Here is a 16,741-nt window from a genome sequence, read left to right as displayed (position 1 = left end):
TTTAGATTTACAGACAGCTTTATTAACTTGTTGAAAGCCAAACGCTACAGTTTCATTGTTGAAATGATGATGATAATAATAATAATAATAAAAATAGAAACCAAAAAGGTCACGACACCCCAAAATAATAATAATAATAATAATAGAAGTGGTACAAGTCTGCTATGGGGGTGTGGGAGTTGAGAGAGAGAGGAAGGAAGGAGAATCTCGACTAAAACAGCAGAGAATGAGATGTATATTGGGGCAAGGGGGCTTCCCTAGTTTTGGGGAGGGAACGCCCGTCTCCGTTCCATCTCTCCACACCCCTGCCCCAAACTTTCTCCTTTGGGGGGGAACCTGGATGCCTTTCAGCTTCCACTTCGGTGAGAATCCAGGCAGAGCGGGGGACCCCTTGTTTCACTCAGTGTAGCAAGTAAACAAATTTCCATCCTAGCAAAGTGGGGGGTGGAGGGAAGAGGGGTTGTCTGCCCTCCAAAACAGGATCTACCATCACCCAAAAGGTTCTGCCTCACCTCTCTGCTCCACCGCTGGCATCACCCCATGACCCCCCACAGGGAAGAGTGTGTACACCCCCTCGCTCTGGCTGCTTTCCTTACACTAATATTGTGGCCTGATTTTATGTATTTTATTGAAAAGGGAATAGGGGGGGGGAGTCCAAATCCCCCCACTGCCTCTCTCCAGAGGTGGCACCCTGGCACCCCCTGCCCCCTACTTCTATGTGGATCAAAATGCCCTCACTTGCTGTACTCTGCACCAGCACAGGAGGAACCCCTCTGGGAAATCAGAGCGAAAGGACTGCCCCAAATCAAGTAAGTGTGTGTGTTTGTGTGTTACTCAGCCAATATTTCTGAAGACATTCCCAAGCACACAACCCCACCCGCCTCACTCCTGACAGCCCCCTGGGGAGTGATAACTCAGGGTGGGGGTTGACTTCCAAACCCTCTCACCCAAATCCAGCTACAGGAATCCCCAAAGCTGCTTCTTTACTTGGGGGGGTTGACAACGATAACAGCGCAGCCCCCTCCCCATGATCGCTATGGGCTGGGCAAACAAGACCGGTCTTGAGTTTTTTAAAAACAAGAGTGCTTTCAAAGGAAAAGCGGGGTGGTGGTGTGGGGGGCAGAGATGTTGATTCCATAAACGCAACACAGTAAACCAACCAACTGACGATTTGAAAAGAGGGGAGGAAAAGCAGGTCGCTGGGTCTCAGTAGTACGGACGTCTGGGATTGTTCTGTAGTGGGGGAAGAGGAAGAAAACATGGTCAGAGGACGGGTTAGGAGGGCCAAGGGGAGCCCAGGAGAGCCTCAGTCCCCTCCCCCCAACATCCACCTCCACAGAGAAAAGGTGACAAGCAGTCTGTGGGTGCGGACTGGCAGCCTGTGCATAAAACCTGACAATCCTTCGCTACGGGTGTCAAGACGAACCCCTTTGTGTAGTTCCAGCTCTCTCACAAACCTCAAGGGTGGGGCCTGCAGTAGGGCTGGGGGATATTATCATCCAAAACCACTTTGAAGTCCATATTGTGATATCGGTTTCATACTTTTAGACCTGGTAATATATCGCAAATCATGGTGTGTGTTACGGCTGGGCGATATATTGTCCAAAATGGGTTTGAAGTCCATATCATGATACTGGTTTCATAACTGCTGACCTGGCAATGTATCGTGAATCGTGATGTGTGTGTGCGCACTATGCAAAAATCACAATGTGGAGAAAACTGTGAAGCCAACCAACGCCTCTACGTAGCTCCATCCTTATTTCAGACACTGTGATATATCAGTATACTGTGTGGTATTTAGCTGGCAATATGTCACAAAGCTGAAAACCAGATTATTGCCCAACCCTGAGAGGCAGAGAAGCAACTCATTCTAGTTCTGCTCCCATCCTCCTCCCTGCTGACTTAAGTGAAGGGCAGCACTGAGATTAGAGGAACTAAGGAAGTTGGCAGGCGGGGCTGCCCCCTGGGCTGTATGTCAGTGACCAGGCTGGCAGGGCTGCAGGAGGCTCTGTTGGTGGGGCAGGGGTTAGAAGGTGGTGGCATAGGGTTAAGAAGAATGAGGTCTCACCAGCGGGTTGGGCCGGAATCTGTAGGCCAGCATCATCCTCTTGCGGAACGCCTCGTATTCATCGTCCTCCTTGGTCAGGTCGGCGGGGCGGTCGATCCCAAACCCCGCCCCGTCTACTGCTGTCACCCCCCTGTTTCGAGGGAGAAAAAGAGGCCAAGTTGATTTTCCATGGGTGCTTATTAGGAAAGGAGTCAGAAGGTGACTTGTACCAGGGACAGATTCTTACCACCCGACGGGCAAGGTACATGCTCCACCAACAGAGCTTCCAGATTGGTGTTGGCATCCATCTGTCTCAAGAGACAGTGGAGTGTGCCTCTGGGGGTGAAGCCAAGCTGCTGTGTGAGCAGCACCGAAGTGGCCTCCCTGGGTCACGTCCAGGAAGGCAAAGTATGGGGGAAGGCCATATCTTCCTATATACATAAGAACGTGAGGTTGTTGTCATGGTGCAGTTCACGTAGTTGCCAGTTGGTGGCCACGCCAACTCCTGCACGATGGCAGGCAGGAGAGAGAGAGAACACTGCTGGGGGCACAAAGGAGCTTGGGGCGAACAGAGGGGACAGGTGACATGCAAAAGGGAGGGTTGGTCAGGTGTAGGAGGGAAAGGGGTTGGTGGGGAGGTGAGTAGGAGTAGCAGACCCTAGTAAAACAAAACAAAACCAAGAGGAGGTGGAGGAGAGAGATGGAGACAAGGTGCGTACTTGTTGACGGGGGCCTTAATGCCCTGCTTCTCCGAGCCCAGGCCTTCGCCCTCCTTCCAGCCCATCTTCATCAACATTTGGAAACCAATGTTCTCCACGGTCAGCTTGAACTCCTTGTATTCGGAGTAGTCTGGCTCGCGACCTTCCTGTGAGGGTAAAGAAAACCAGGGGGCTTTGCATTGTGAGGGAGAGCAAAGTTGGTGTGTGTGTGCTGACTGCTTACAAAAGCTCTGGGGCACAGGTGCCTTGGATCACCTCCTAACGCCACCCCCGGAGGGTAGCCTCACTTGGCATTTGATTTCCTCGAGAGGAGGTGGAATGTGAAAGCTTCTCTGGAAAGGAGCAGCCAGCCAGCCAGAAACAGAACCGTTTCCCTCTCCACTACGGGCAGGGCTCAGGGCACTGTACTTGTTCAGTGGCAAGGGAACTGCCCTCTGCTCATGCTCAGGGGCACTTCCAAACCAGGTCAAAGGCTTAATGAGAGCATAGCTGAAATCAAACTCTGCTGTTACTAACACTAAGAGGTTTGCAGAATCCAGCAGAAGGATCTGTCCAGCCCAGTTTCTGGGATCCCACAAGGGATCCGGCAAGCTTGTTTCCGGCATGTGGCACTTAGAGGTGTGTGCGAGAGATGGGGAGGGGGGCCTGAAGAGCAGGGGCTGCAAAGGCATGTTACCTTCAGGGCCTTGAAGGTCTCCATGAACTTCTCCAGCTCGTCAGGTGGCAGGAAATCCCCAATGAAATGCTTCCCGCGGCCCATTTGAGTCAGCTGCTCCGCCCACTCTGAGAGAGGAGGATGAAAGGACATTTGGGGGGAGGGGAAGAGGCAGACGGATTAAAAACAGCAGCCAGCCAGGTGCCCAGATGGGAAACCCAGAAGCAGGACCTGAGCATAAGAGCAACTCTCCACTCCTGTGATTTCCAGAAACGGAGAAGCATGGCTGCCTCTGACTGTGGAGGCAGAGCACAGCTCCTGTGGCTGCAGCCGTTGATCGCCTGGCCCTCCGCCGTGAATTTGCCCAGTCCTCTTTTACAGCCACCTAAAGATGCACTGCTGCCTCCTGCGGAAGCGAGCTCCATAGTGAACACTGTGCTGTGTGGAGAGGCAGCACAACCTCAACTCTTCAAATGTGAAGTTCTTCTTTCATTGTTTTTTAAGGAACAAATGCACCAGCTGCTGAAAAAGCGAAGTGTGGAAACTCTTCTGTGGATTAACCAGAAGGCATGCAAGAGACAAACCCCTTGAAGACCTGGGCGACATTACAGTGAATAGTCTGAAACCGGTATGAGCCAGTGATGCATTATGGCTCCCCAGCCACTGCCAGCACAGCACACCTCACTCCCGCCTGCCTGCCGGTGCTCTGCTGGCAGCAGCCGGCGATGTACTGCCAAGCTCAAGTTGCCTTGATCAGCTGAGTCCCCTGCTTCTGGCTCACGACTCCTCTTGTGTGGCTTCCAGAAATGGGAATATGCAGAAGCGCCTAGTGCAGCCTTTCTCAACTTTGGGTCCCCAGATGTTGTTGAACTACAACTCCCATCACCCCTAGCTAGCGAGGCCAGAGCTCAGGGATGATGGGAGTTGTAGTCCAACAACACCTGGGGACCCAAGGTTGAGAAAGGCTGCCCTAGGGCCTGCCATCCCATCTTGCCTCCCACCAGGCCCCCGCTGCCAGACACACACACCTCTCGTCTTGTCCATCTCCATGCGCCTCAGCTGATGCTCCCAGGTGCCCAGCTCGCTGTCCACCTCCTCGTCGCTGTCATAGCCGGACTGGTGCTCCTTGACCGTCTTCTCCCACATGATCTGCATCTCCTGCATGGCCTGCTTGTGCTTCATGATCATGTCGTACATCTGCTGCATCTGGGAGCGGGTGGAGAAAGAAGAAGCCGTAACTGACGGGTGACAGAACGATGCTTTCCCCCACCCCTGCAGAAGTCGGACGGGCCCACCAAACTGGGCCCCCGCTTGAGGAAGACTCGAACTCCTGACGGCAGGTAGCAAGCGTTGAGAGAGTGGAGATGTGAACCAGTTACCTCTTGCTGCTCCTTCAGCTGCTTCCTCTGGGCGTCCGAAAGCTCCGTCACCCCCACCAGCCCAACGGGCTTCCCCTTCTCATAGCCGAGGCCTTTGAGGTCCTGGACTGAAGACAGGGAGGAGAATCGGAAGGGTTAGCCCTGACTGCACACTGTGGGAGACAGTACCCCCCCCCCCTACTTCTATCTGTGCCCAACACAGGAAGCGGATGGCCAGGGGGAGTGAGGTGGGGGAAGAAGGAGTCAAGAGATTAGATTTCTTGTTTCACATATACTGCATTCCTTCAACCAGCAAAGGCATGATGCCTCATAGTATACTGCAATAGCTCACAAGCTTAGTGTCAGGCCTGACACAGGTCAGTACGAAAGATGCCAGGCTTTCGTCAGTTCCTTTATTCAAGGAAACGGCATACAACTTAGCAACCCTTCCCAGGTGGTCTTGCCTCCATGGAGCGGTTGCCAGGACTGAAGGTCCCTGCCTTCCACCCTCTCTAAGGCTCCTCCTCTCCCAGATGTTTCCCAAGCAGTCTCAAACTGTGCCTGCGCACCTCTGGCCTCTGTTTTGCCCTTCTCATTATTCTGCGCATTCTCGAAGACTAGGGTGGAGGGAGCTTGTCACAGCCAGAAAGAGGAGAGACTCCCTGGATTCTTCTGCAGCCTCTTGGACACCCCCAATTGCTTCAGCATCAGAGTCTGAACTGCTCCCTGTCGCAGCCTCTTCCCGCTCACTAAACCCTGTTGCTCCGTCAGCATCCGGCACATCTTCCCAATCTTCTCCTTGGTGCCCCACCACCAACTCCCAGGCTCTGAGCCTTCCTCCTCTGGGGGTTCCCCGGCTGCTGCCTCCCACCAGTCTGTGACACACTTGGAGTCGCTATGCCCTGCCGACTCCATTAACAGTAGGCTGCATCCAGCTGGGTCGGATTATACAAATGTATGGAAGAGAGGGCTACTGATGGCTACTAGCCATTAAGGCTGTGCTCTGCCTCCAGGGTCAGAGGCAGCGATGCTTCTGAATTCCAGCTGCTGGAAACCGCAGGAGAGGAGAGGGCTCTTGCACTCAGATCCTACCTGCTAGTTTCCCACCTGGTTGGCCACTTTGAGTGTGGGACCCTGGACTTAGATGGGTCTCCTTGGCCTGATTCAGCGGCCAGGCTCTTCCTAGTTTCTTCTGACCCCTAAGAGGAGCCTCCATGGAGAGAGCCAGTCTACCATAGAATGGTGAGAAGGCTACAGCTCTGTTCCTGCTTGTGGGGCAGCTGGCTGGCCAGTGTGGGAACAGGAGGGCCTCCCCTCTAAACCAGTCCAGGAGTGCCCTGATCTCTAGGGATGAACAACCCGCAACCGCCACTCACCTGACAACGGGGTGGGCGAGGGGTCCTGGGTCTGCTGAGCGAGCTCTGGGGGTGGCAAGTCCACCTTCTCCTCTTCTGGGCCCCACCGGCTTTTCCTCTTTTTTTTGGTGGCAGGGGCAGGTGGCAGTGGCTGTGGCTGCGGTGGCTTTGCAGGAGGGGCGGCTGGTGTAGGCAGCAGCACCACTGAGGAGGAGGAGGAGGAAGAGGAAGAGGAAGGAGAGGGAGCCCCCTTGGGAGGGACTTTGCGTTTCAGGTTGGCTGCCGGGATGGGAGGGACCCCCTCAGCGTCGTCGTTGGCTTTCCGGTATTCCTCCAGCTTCTGCCGGTAATACTTGTAGCCGGAGCTGCCAGGCTCATACAAAAATCTGCAGAAGGAGCATAAAGGTAAAGGGATCCTGAATGTTAGGCCCAGTCGCGGCTGACTCTGGGGTTGCAGCACTCATCTAGCTTTACTGGCCGAGGGAGCCGGCGTACAGCTTCCGGGTCATGTGGCCAGCATGACAAAGCCGCTTCTGGCAAACCAGAGCAGCGCACAGAAACGCCGTTTACCTCCCCGCCAGAGTGGTACCTATTCATCTACTTGCACTTCATGCTTTTGAACTGCTAGGTTGGCAGGAGCTGGGACCAAGCAACGGGAGATCACTCCATCACGGGGATTCAAACTGCCGACCTTCTGATTGGCAAGCCCTAGGCTCTGTGGTTTAACCCACAGCGCCACCTGCATCCCGCAGAAGGAGCTTACAAAGGCCAATTAAAGGGAAGAAAATCTATTTCAAATAAATTTATTATTGTTGTTGTTGTTGTTAATAATAATAATATTAAATTCATTAATAATTTTTGTTGGATTTTTAAGAACGAGAACAATGAATGTCACATTTTTCCAACAAGAACCGTTCAAAACATGGAAGTTGGAAATCTCCCACAATGGTAATGTTCGAAATACCCGATTTGGTGTTAAACTCAATGGAATATAAAAAAGTAGTCAAAGAATGCAGCGAGCTACACATAATATATACCAAATCCTGAAGCATGTAAAAAAATAAAAATGAAACAAAACTGAAATACTGTGCAAAACTTTAAAAAATGATGCACTGAGGTGAATAAAATTAAGTACCGTATTTTTTGCCCCATAGGACACACTTTTTCCCCTCCAAAAATGAAGGGGAAATGTGTGTGCGTCCTATGGGGCAAATGCAGGCTTTCGCTGAAGCCTACAGAGTGAGAGGGGTCGGTGCGCACTGACCCCTCTCGCTCTCCAGGCTTCCCGCAGATCTCCGCAAGCCATGGGAGCCTGCGCCGGGCTCTCGCTGCTTGCCAAGAGTTGCCTGCATGCCGAAGGCTGGACGCGCTGAGTTCAGTGCGCCCAGACTTCACGCACCTCTCCGCAAGCCGCCTGCGCAGGGCTCCCGCGGCTTGCGGAGAGTTTCCTGTTCTGGGGGCTGGGGTCGGGGGAAGCTTGGGCTTCCCCCGCCCCAGCCCCGCGCCTGGGGGGAAAATAATTTCCCCCCTTTATTTCCCCCCCCAAAAACTAGGTGCGCCTTATGGGACGGTGCGTCCTATAGGGCGAAAAATACGGTAACCATTATTCAAAATATTCAAACAGCTGTGGCGCCACCTAGTGATATAAGGGCTGTTATGGCAAGTGGATTGATTAAAATGAAAAAATTCCCTTTTTTCCTCACAGGTGAGCCTAGTTCACCAAAGAAAGGTGGGTAGGGGATTTAGGCGATTTACGCCAACCATACGCTTTCCTCATTGCTTCGTTGTTGCATTTATATACCCTCCTCACCTGAAGGACTGGTTCTCCCGGTGGTTCTTCAGGGCGACCATTTCCACCACGGGGCCCCCGTCGGCAACGAACCTGGCGAGCTTCTCAGCGCAGTCCTTGGTCTCTTCGTCGTCTGGAGGCGAAACTTTAAGCAGGCTGTCAGTACGGTGCCCCCAACTCACATACCCAACAGCCACAAGCTCTTAATCTGGCTTTAAGGAACCCCGGGAGGGGGAGGGGACGGAATAAGCGGGAAGAGGAGGGTTTAAAATTTCTCTTTCTCAGTCTGTTTCTTGCCTTTTCGCCTCCCCACTTTGATCACAAACAGAAAAGGAGGAAATAATGCCGGCTGCACTCAGAACAGATCCACAGCTAAGTCCCAATATTGTCAACTGCTCCCTGGGGGCAGTGGGGGCTACCGGGGGGGGCGCTAAGAAGGAAGAGGGGGGCAGAGGTGTAAATAACTCTCAGCCTTTGAAAAGCTGGTTTCCCTGGATCAATACCCAGAGAGGTTTAACCTTCAACCCCACTTCACAGGGCACTCTGAGAATTGTCACTCTTTGAAGGGAATAATGTACTTTCAGCCCCCTTAATGAACTGCAGCTCCCAGAACTCTTTGGGGAAGAAGCCAAGACTGTTTGCAGTGCTCTCAGGGCACCTTAAATGTATGGTCTCAGAGCATAACCACTGACATTAAGGCACACAACTGCCTCATTGTGCACATAAAAGGGCCTGGAAAAAACTCTGATGGCTCAGAAACACACAGAGGGCAAGAGGTTGCTCACTCCTGGCGCAGATATACCCCCTCCTGGTTCTCCCCACCCTGAGCATTTCCCCCCACCCCACCCTGGTCTGTTACACAAGCAGCGGCACTCACACCTGCAAACCAGAAAGCAGACAGGCTAGACTAAGGTTGTCACCCTGTCTGAAGGAATCTGTGCCCAATTCATTGTATGTGTTTTCAGGAGGTTGATCTACTGACTAAATGTCGCACCTGGTAAACGCCTGGCTGCTGCTCAGAGGCAGCGATGCTTCCGAATGCCAGCTGCCAGAAACTACAGGCGGGGAGAGGGCTCTTGCGCTCAGATCCCGCTTGTGGGTCTCCCCATTGGGGCACCTGGCTGGCCAGTTAGGGCAGGATGGTGAACTAGATCTTTTGACCTCATCCAGTGCGCCCTCCTCTTCTTCTGAAACACCCAAAATCCACATTCTTCACAAACAGTTTTCAATTTGAGAAGCTTTTCCAGCTTGAGGTCTGCCTTAGGAGTTTTCATTTAAATTGCTTAAACCTACCTTCACAGCAGGTTTCCTAGACTGCTTTTAAAAACTATTTTTAGCTGTCTTTTTGGTACGTCTGCGAAAAGACATGCATAGCAAGCAAATTAATTGTTACTGCTTTGCGGAGGACTGAACTATTACTATTATTTACAGTTCTATGATTCTATGACCTGAGTGCAAGAGCAACTCTCCCCTCCTGCCGTTTCCAGCAACTGGTATGGAGAAGCATTTACTGCCTCTGAAAATATTAACAACAACAATACAAAATGTTGTAAGCTATTCTTGATTGGTGCTTTGCACCCTGAAGGCAGGATACTAGTTCTTCAAGAATTAATTAAGGCTGGATCAAGAGTTAGGCATGCTTAGACCAGGTCCCCTGGAGACACTAGGCCTCAAGTGAACCGCCATCGATTTCAACGGATCTGAGCCAAAAGCGGCTAACAGCAACCCAAGCCATGTCTACTCAGAAATAAGTTGTTCTGAATTCAATGGGGCTTCCTCTCAGGTTATGAGGGGTTAGGGTAGCAGCCAAATTATCTTTTTCTAAAAAACTAAAAGTAAAAATCTGCTGCTTGATTAATCAGTAGATCAATCTACTGGTTTTTTGTTGTTGTTTTTTAAAGAAAGCTCTCAGCTCTAATATCAACAACACCAAACTTCACCCTCCAGATGTTTTGGCAGGCACAACAGTGTATTGTGGGAGTTGTAGTCCAAAATGTCTGTGCTGCCTGGGGCTGATGGGAGTCACAGTGCAAAACATCTGGAGGGTGCTATGCTAGCCAAGGCTGATCTCTACACACACCCAGCCCGTAGCCCAGAACTTTCCAAACTGTGAGTCATGACACACTAGTGTGTCGACTGCAGTGTGTAGGTGTGTTCCTCCCAGGGCTGGAAAGGGGTTAGTTTAACGTCTGGTTTGCTAGCAAAACTGAATTACTGTGTCACAAAACGATGCCTGTCTTAAAAGTGCATCACCAACATGAATAGTTTGGAGAGTTCTGCCTATAAAAAGACAGCTTACGCAAGAATTGCAGGAGGGGAGCAATGACCCTCACCTTACCTTTCTGGAAAGAGGTCTCTTCTGGATCTTGACCCTTCTTCCACATTTCCGCCAGCTTTTTCCTGTAATACAGAAACTCCGGACTGTTCTTATCGTGCAGGAATCTGGGGGGTGCGAGAGAAAAAAGGGCATTAAGGGGGGTCGGGTCTTGGAAGCGTCCTTGTGTAAAAGGTGCACAGCAGGAGAGGTGGATAGCAACAAGCATGGAGGGGAGTCAAGGGCTGTCCTTGGCTTCCTGCACCATGACTGACCACACAAGGGAGGGAGAAGAGGGAGGGTGGATGCACAAGAACAGCTGGAAACGTACGCAAAAGTCGGGTTGTCCTTGCAGTCCTCAAGCGCCACCTTCTCCAGATCGGGGCCCCCTTCCGCCACGACCCTGGCCAGCTTCTCCACCACTCGGCGAGTCCGGGTGTCCTCTGGGGGACAAACTTTAAGCAGGCTGTCAGTACTGGGGCTCAACTCACACACCCAACAGGCACATTACCTCTTTAAGAACCACAGCAGTAGGCCCACGAGACGGCGGGGGAGAAGGAGGGAGCGGGGTGGGTGGAACGAGGAGAAAGAGGATGAAACGATGGAGCCACAGCAGGCAGCAACCTAAGCCTGATGCTTTCAATACGGGGGTGGGGTGGGGAGGAAGGCGCAGGCACGCAGGAGTGACCTACCAACACCTACTGAACGCTGGGGCAGCTGTGTCTACGCTGTATTGTTTTTGGTTTCATTTTGTAAACCTCCTTGTTATTGTTTGTACAATCGCCAGGTTTACACAGTTTACCCAACTACTGTATATCAAACCACAGTTTACTCAACTGTGGGCTATCAAACCATGGTTTTCTCAACTACAGTATATCAAGCCAAGGTTTCCTCAATGTGGTCTAAACTACACCCTCCCAGCTCACTTCCCTTTTGTGTTGCGTCCCTTTAGGACGGTAGGCCTAAGGTCCATCCTAAAAGCCCTTTTTTGGCTCAAGCGTGGGATTAATCAATAAATAAGGCTGGGGCGTGGAGAGAGGGTGTTGGTCCTGACCTGGACATGTGCCTCCCTCTCAAGGCATGTTTTTAACTGCTTTTACAACACTCAGTGGAATGTTAAGCGCTCAAACAAATTAAGTATCTTTTCAACTGGCCAGAATCCCCCTTTGGAAAAACGGCGGGAAGCTGCGCAGGGCAGAGGGCCCTGTTCCCTCGCTTTGTACAGAAACGCCACTTACTTTTTATCTCCAGCCACTGCTCGTAGTCTTCCTCCTCATCCTCGTCGTCTGGCGACTGGAAAACACTGAGGCGGTTGGTCACGGGCGTCTGCTTGGAATGGGTGTAGTTCTTGACCTGGTTCAGCATGCTGGTGACACTCAGGTTGGGGCGCTTCCCGCTCAGTGAGGGCTTCTTTGCGGTGCTGGCAGCCGGGGGGTTTGTCGCAGAGGCCTTGGCAGAGCTGGAGGAAGCGTCTGGAGGGGTGGGGAGACAGAGGTTGACATTATTATTATTATTAACTAAATTTATAGACTGCCTTTCCTCAACAGACCACAGGGCAGTTTACAACATGTCATGAACCGGCAGGATGACAGGGAGGAGGAAGAGGACCCTGGCAAGGGGTGTAGTTGGGACTGGGACACAGTGGGGATGGAGGATGGTCAGTGCACAGGAAGCAAAGTAGCAGGACCCATTGCAAGAGCCAGAGGGGCCCGTGCCCCCACAAACATAGCAGGCTCTGAGGCGTAGGGAGCAGCAGGAGGGTCACTCCAGAAGTCTGAGGAAGCAAGGATCCACAGCCCAGCTCCCTAGCCGGCCAGGTGGGGCTTGCTAGCTCTGGAAGGAGGGATGTGATTTCCTCAGGCTTGGAGCAGGTGAGAGTCACATGCCTCACAAAGCCCAGATGCTGCAATCAGCATGGAAAGTACAAAAGTGAAGCAGAGCTGAGGTGCTGGGTATGCTCAGCTACCCATGTTGGCAGACCTTGGCTTCAGTGCTCCTGGACCTCTACGGGACTGAGCTTTGGTTTTGGCTCTGGGCTGTATCCTGACTGGACTTGAGACTTGGCTCTGACCCTGGACCTCATTCCTGACCTTTGGACTTGTGTGGATTGACCCTTGGACTTGGCATACTGGCCTGCTGTCAGGTACACCAGAGGTTCAGGACACAACATAGAACACAAGATAAATACAATAGTAGTAAAAAAAACCAACAACCTCAACAACCCACCCCTCACCCTGCTTTAAAAGGAAATTGTTTAAAAGCCAAAGGTCTGTTTGTAGAGGAATGCTTTCACCTAGTGCCTAAAGATACGTAACAAAGGTGCCATGTGAGCCTCCCTGGGGAGAACACCCTACAAATAGGAAGCGCCCACAGAGAAAGTGCATAAATTACATGTGGCGAAAAGCTCAGAGGATCAAGAAAAATTCCATGCTGTCTGGGGGCAACTTAATCATGTATATAGCCAATTCCTGGACTCTCCATGGTACAATGTAAAATTTAGCTTACCTCATGGTCTGCTCACTTGATTTAAGTTTCTTCCTGATATACTATACTGTTTCTTTTTTGGTATTTGTACTTCTGCAAATTTTTTTTTTGCATTGATTTGTTTGACTTCAATAAAAGTTGAAAGAAAAAAGAAAACGGGTTTCTTTGAGAGGGCTGGTGCACAAGTGTGTGCAGAAACTCACTCTACTGCATAGAAGAAAAAAATTGACATTCATTGCCCTGTCTGCGTTTCCCATGAGCCCTGCCCGCTATTGACATGTGGCCCGCAAAAGATCTGTCCATGGCTCTTTGTGCTGAAAGAAATTCCCTGCCCTTGGGACTTACAACAGGCACACAGAATTGGCAGAGTGGACTCAGGGACAAGTGCTTACCGCTGCCCAACTTCTCCTTCTGAAGCTTGAGGAATTGCTGGAGGAAACTCCCATCGTTGGCAAATTTGTTGGAAACAGAGCTTTCTCCATCTCCGCTGTCATCACTGTGGGGTTAAAGGGGGAGGAGGTTAGAGGCCACAGTGCTGCTGTGGAACACAGCTTCCCCCGCCAGCAAAAAATAATAACAATCCAGTAACTAAGACTTCCTCCCTTGGCAAATTAAGCCTTTGCTCATTCTTACGGAGCTCTATCACCGTTTTTAAAAGACACACAAAAGGAGGACTGTGTGTCCTTGGTTGCCACCCCCTTGACTTCCATGTGATCTATGTGCTGATGTCACAAGACTGGAAGGAAGATCAGAGCGACGGCTCATGCCAGGAATATCTGGCCCCTGGCAGATGCTGAGCAGGAGACTGCCTTATAATCTGATTGCTAAACCTCAAGCATCAGGAATAATTTAATGTTCAATGCGCACCTGAGGCAAATGCAGTCAGCCTCCCCTCAGAGGTCAGCTGGAAAGGGACATGAGAAGAGCAGGGACTCACTCACTCACTTACTTTGTGTATTTATTAGACTTATGCACTTCCCTGCATCCTCTGGCCCCATCACACAGGCATTGCCTGCCCATTGCTCCCAGCCTATCAGAAAGGTTATGAAGAAGAGCCAGTGTGGTGTAGTGGTTAAGAGCTGTAGATTTGTAATCTGGGGAACCAGGTTCGATTCCCTGCTCCTCCACATGCAGCTGCTGGGTGACCTTGGGCCAGTCACACTTCTCTGAAGTCTCTCAGCCCCACTCACCTCACAGAGTGTTTGTTGTGGGGGAGGAAGGGAAAGGAGAATGTTAGCCGCTTTGAGACTCCTTAGGGTAGTGATAAAGCGGGATATCAAATCCAAAATAATAATAATAAATAATAATAACAATGCAATCCTACGTACTCGCTGGCCTGCGAGGCCTGCTTACTAGCCAAGTGGCTGCGCTTGGCTTGACGCTCCAGCTTGGCCTCGATCTCCCGCTTCTTTTGGGCGATCAGCTTCTCCTGGTGCAGGATGTTCACATTGGTCTTCTCTGATTTGGGCATCGTGATGCCAAACCACCGGCTGGTTTTCCCTGGCCAAGAAGAAGGGGCACCACAAAAAAAAAAGAAGAAGAAATTTTATCAACCCTTCATATAATCATTGCGAAAGCAGGATCTGGCATGTAGATATGAGTCAAACCAATGGTCCAAATAGCTCAGCACTGTCTACACTGACTGGCAGTGGCTCTTGTCAGGATTTCAGACAGCCTGAAGATGTCAGGGATTGAGCCCAGTATTAAGAAACTCAGATATATAAGCTAGGAGCCAAATGGCTCCTTAAACAAAGGTTACAGCCGCCAAACCAGAATGTCTAGTTGCCATTTTTGGGCACGACGGCTCTAAAGTCTTATTTTTCAAAGGATGAATGTGATTCTCAGTTAAACATCTGTCTAGTTCAGAGGACAACCTTGAGCCATGTTAAGAACTCTGAGAACTTAAACAAGAAAGTCACTTGATCCAGGGACAGTCCACACATCTACTGGCCTATTCCAACCTCTTTTTCTTAAAGGTGACAAGGACGATTCATAATGTAAGAATATCCTTCACAACTCTGAGCAGGGCAGTGGGGTAAGCAAAGACAAGTGACAACAATTACAGTGGTACCTCTGGTTACAAACTTAATCCGTTCCGGAGGACGGATTAACCTGAAACCGTTCTTAACCTGAGGTACCACTTTAGCTGATGGGGTCTCCCACTGCCACCGCACAATTTCTGTTCTCATCCTGAAGCAAAGTTCTTAACCCGAGGTACTACTTCTAGGTTAGCAGAGTCTGTAACCTGAAACGTTTGTAACACGAAGCGTTTGTAACCCGAGGTACCACTGTAACTATGATGTTGTTCACTGCTCCTGCTCAGGCTGCACAGAAAAAAGCGTATTGGTTCCAGAAATTTGTTCTCTATTTTGCAGATAAAATATAACGGATAGAATTCTACACTGTATTAGTGAGTGAAAACAGCCCAGATCCAGTGATTCCCCAGATGTGGGGAGACGTCAGGCACCATCCTGGCACTTGGGCATCCTCACTCGGTTGCAAGTGGTCAAAAGTCAGGTGCAAAATGAATACAGTGGTACCTTGGGTTACAGACGCTTCAGGTTAAGAACAGTTTCAGGTTAAGAACAGACCTCCAGAACGAATTAAGTTCTTAACCCGAGGTACCACTGTACTTAAGATGTTTAGTATGGTTAAGACGCTTTGGATTGCCTCGGGTGAAATGAAGCGGCTAAAGAATTTAATGATTATGAATAGTAGTAACAATAATAACGACGAGACCTGCAGTAATAGCTTGGCGACCCCCAAAGCAGCCGCAGCAGAGAAGGAGCTTGGAAGGCCCAGCGAAGGAAGAAAAAGGGGTTGTTTTTTAATACTGGGGGGTGAGCCAATTCGTGGGGGCCCAGTGGGGAGGGAGAAGAGGGGGGGGGCTTACCTGACTGGAAAGGGGCGGGGCGGGGGAGGGCAGACTCACCTGGCGCATCTCTGCTGCCGTCCATCGCTCTCAGGATGTCCCCACCCTTCTCCCACAATGCACCGCGCGGAAAGCCCGCCGCCAGCCCGCCTCCCAGCGTCGTTGACGCAGGCGCGTTGCATTCTGGGGAGGGGGAGCCGTAGAGGAGAAAGGAGAGGCAAGATGGTCGCTCCAGGACGGAAGCCGGGAATTGTAGTCCATGCCTGGTTGACGGGGTGGGGAGTGCGGGGAAAGCAGGGAGGTGAAGAAGCCGGTCTTTTCAGGCCAGCGGCGTCTCTGAGGATTCTTAACATCTGCTTCGGCTGCTTCTGCTACAGGGAGGATAAAGCAGCTGGGACGCAAGGAGCGGGAGACGGGGCGGACTACGATTCCCGGCAAGCGCTGCGCGTGGGGTTGAGATAACTGTGGGAGGGGAGAAAGCTGCTCTCGCGAGACTTGGAGACGCAATGAAAGGAGAGGAAGGCGCTCTCGCGAGTTTTGTGGAAATTAAGCTTCCCCGCCCCATTCCTCAGTGTAGTTTCCTAAGGGACTACATTTCCCATGAGGCGAAGGGAAGTGGGAGAAAATACTCCTCCATAATAATGTTTGGATATATTAATATTGAGTAATACCAATATTTAGCAATATTATTACAATAATAGCATTTATTTTGACTGAGGACATTTGAACCGCGCCTTTCAAGGAGGACGCTCCCTACCCTTGATAAACAATTATATACGAGGAACTATGTACAGTACAACTGTAGCTAGCAGGATTTTTAATATTACTGTATTTCGTATAATAGCGTACTATAATATTATGGTAAATATGTACTATTATCTGCTATAACATAACTACAGTATTATTATAATAGAAATATATAATAGGATATATCTATCGTTTTAATATTTTATATATTTTCATCGTTTTAGGGTTGTTTTCTTGATTTTACCGTTTTGTTTTGTAAACCGCTTTGAGATTTCAATATAGAAATACTATAAGTACTATATTATGATCCTTGAATGTTGCCAAATTATTATCCTTGAAAGGATTATAATTTAAATCCTTACAGTTGTTTATTATTATTATTATTATTATTCGTTGAAAAT

The 16,741-nt window shown here is 50.4% G+C and overlaps 1 protein-coding gene and 1 long non-coding RNA gene across 2 annotated transcripts; one reads left to right on the top strand and one right to left on the bottom strand.

The window, feature by feature from the left end:
* SUGP1 (SURP and G-patch domain containing 1) lies at window positions 1-15,821 on the bottom strand. The gene is made up of 14 exons (XM_083421582.1): window positions 15,654-15,821; window positions 14,050-14,221; window positions 13,114-13,217; window positions 11,476-11,709; window positions 10,569-10,692; window positions 10,262-10,365; window positions 7,945-8,068; window positions 6,156-6,520; window positions 4,801-4,907; window positions 4,450-4,627; window positions 3,443-3,549; window positions 2,767-2,912; window positions 2,069-2,198; window positions 1-1,233 (listed from the first exon to the last, which is right to left on the bottom strand). The coding sequence occupies exons 1-14, from the start codon at window positions 15,676-15,678 to the stop codon at window positions 1,207-1,209; spliced, it is 1,947 nt and encodes a 648-aa protein (XP_083277708.1). The 5' UTR covers window positions 15,679-15,821; the 3' UTR covers window positions 1-1,206.
* On the top strand, window positions 8,068-9,817 carry LOC310668675. Its single transcript, XR_014506783.1, has 2 exons — window positions 8,068-9,519; window positions 9,552-9,817. It is a non-coding gene; the product is annotated as an uncharacterized lncRNA (long non-coding RNA).
* Window positions 15,822-16,741: the final 920 nt, after the last annotated feature.

This window comes from Podarcis tiliguerta (assembly GCF_965153285.1).
Source record: "Podarcis tiliguerta genome assembly, chromosome: 18".
NCBI lineage: Eukaryota > Metazoa > Chordata > Lepidosauria > Squamata > Lacertidae > Podarcis > Podarcis tiliguerta.
This window is presented reverse-complemented; position numbering and strand designations above follow the sequence as displayed.

What these genes read in the sequence shown, in the direction of transcription:
- SUGP1 (XM_083421582.1), bottom strand. Translation starts at nt 15,678, where the DNA reads ATGGACGGCAGCAGAGATGCGCCAG. An exon ending in CTCGCCCACCCCGTTGTCAG is followed by an intron (nt 4,908 to 6,155) that starts GTGAGTGGCGGT and finishes CCCTGTCTTCAG; the next exon opens with TCCAGGACCTCAAAGGCCTC. An exon ending in GATTCCGGCCCAACCCGCTG is followed by an intron (nt 1,234 to 2,068) that starts GTGAGACCTCAT and finishes CCCCCACTACAG; the next exon opens with AACAATCCCAGACGTCCGTA.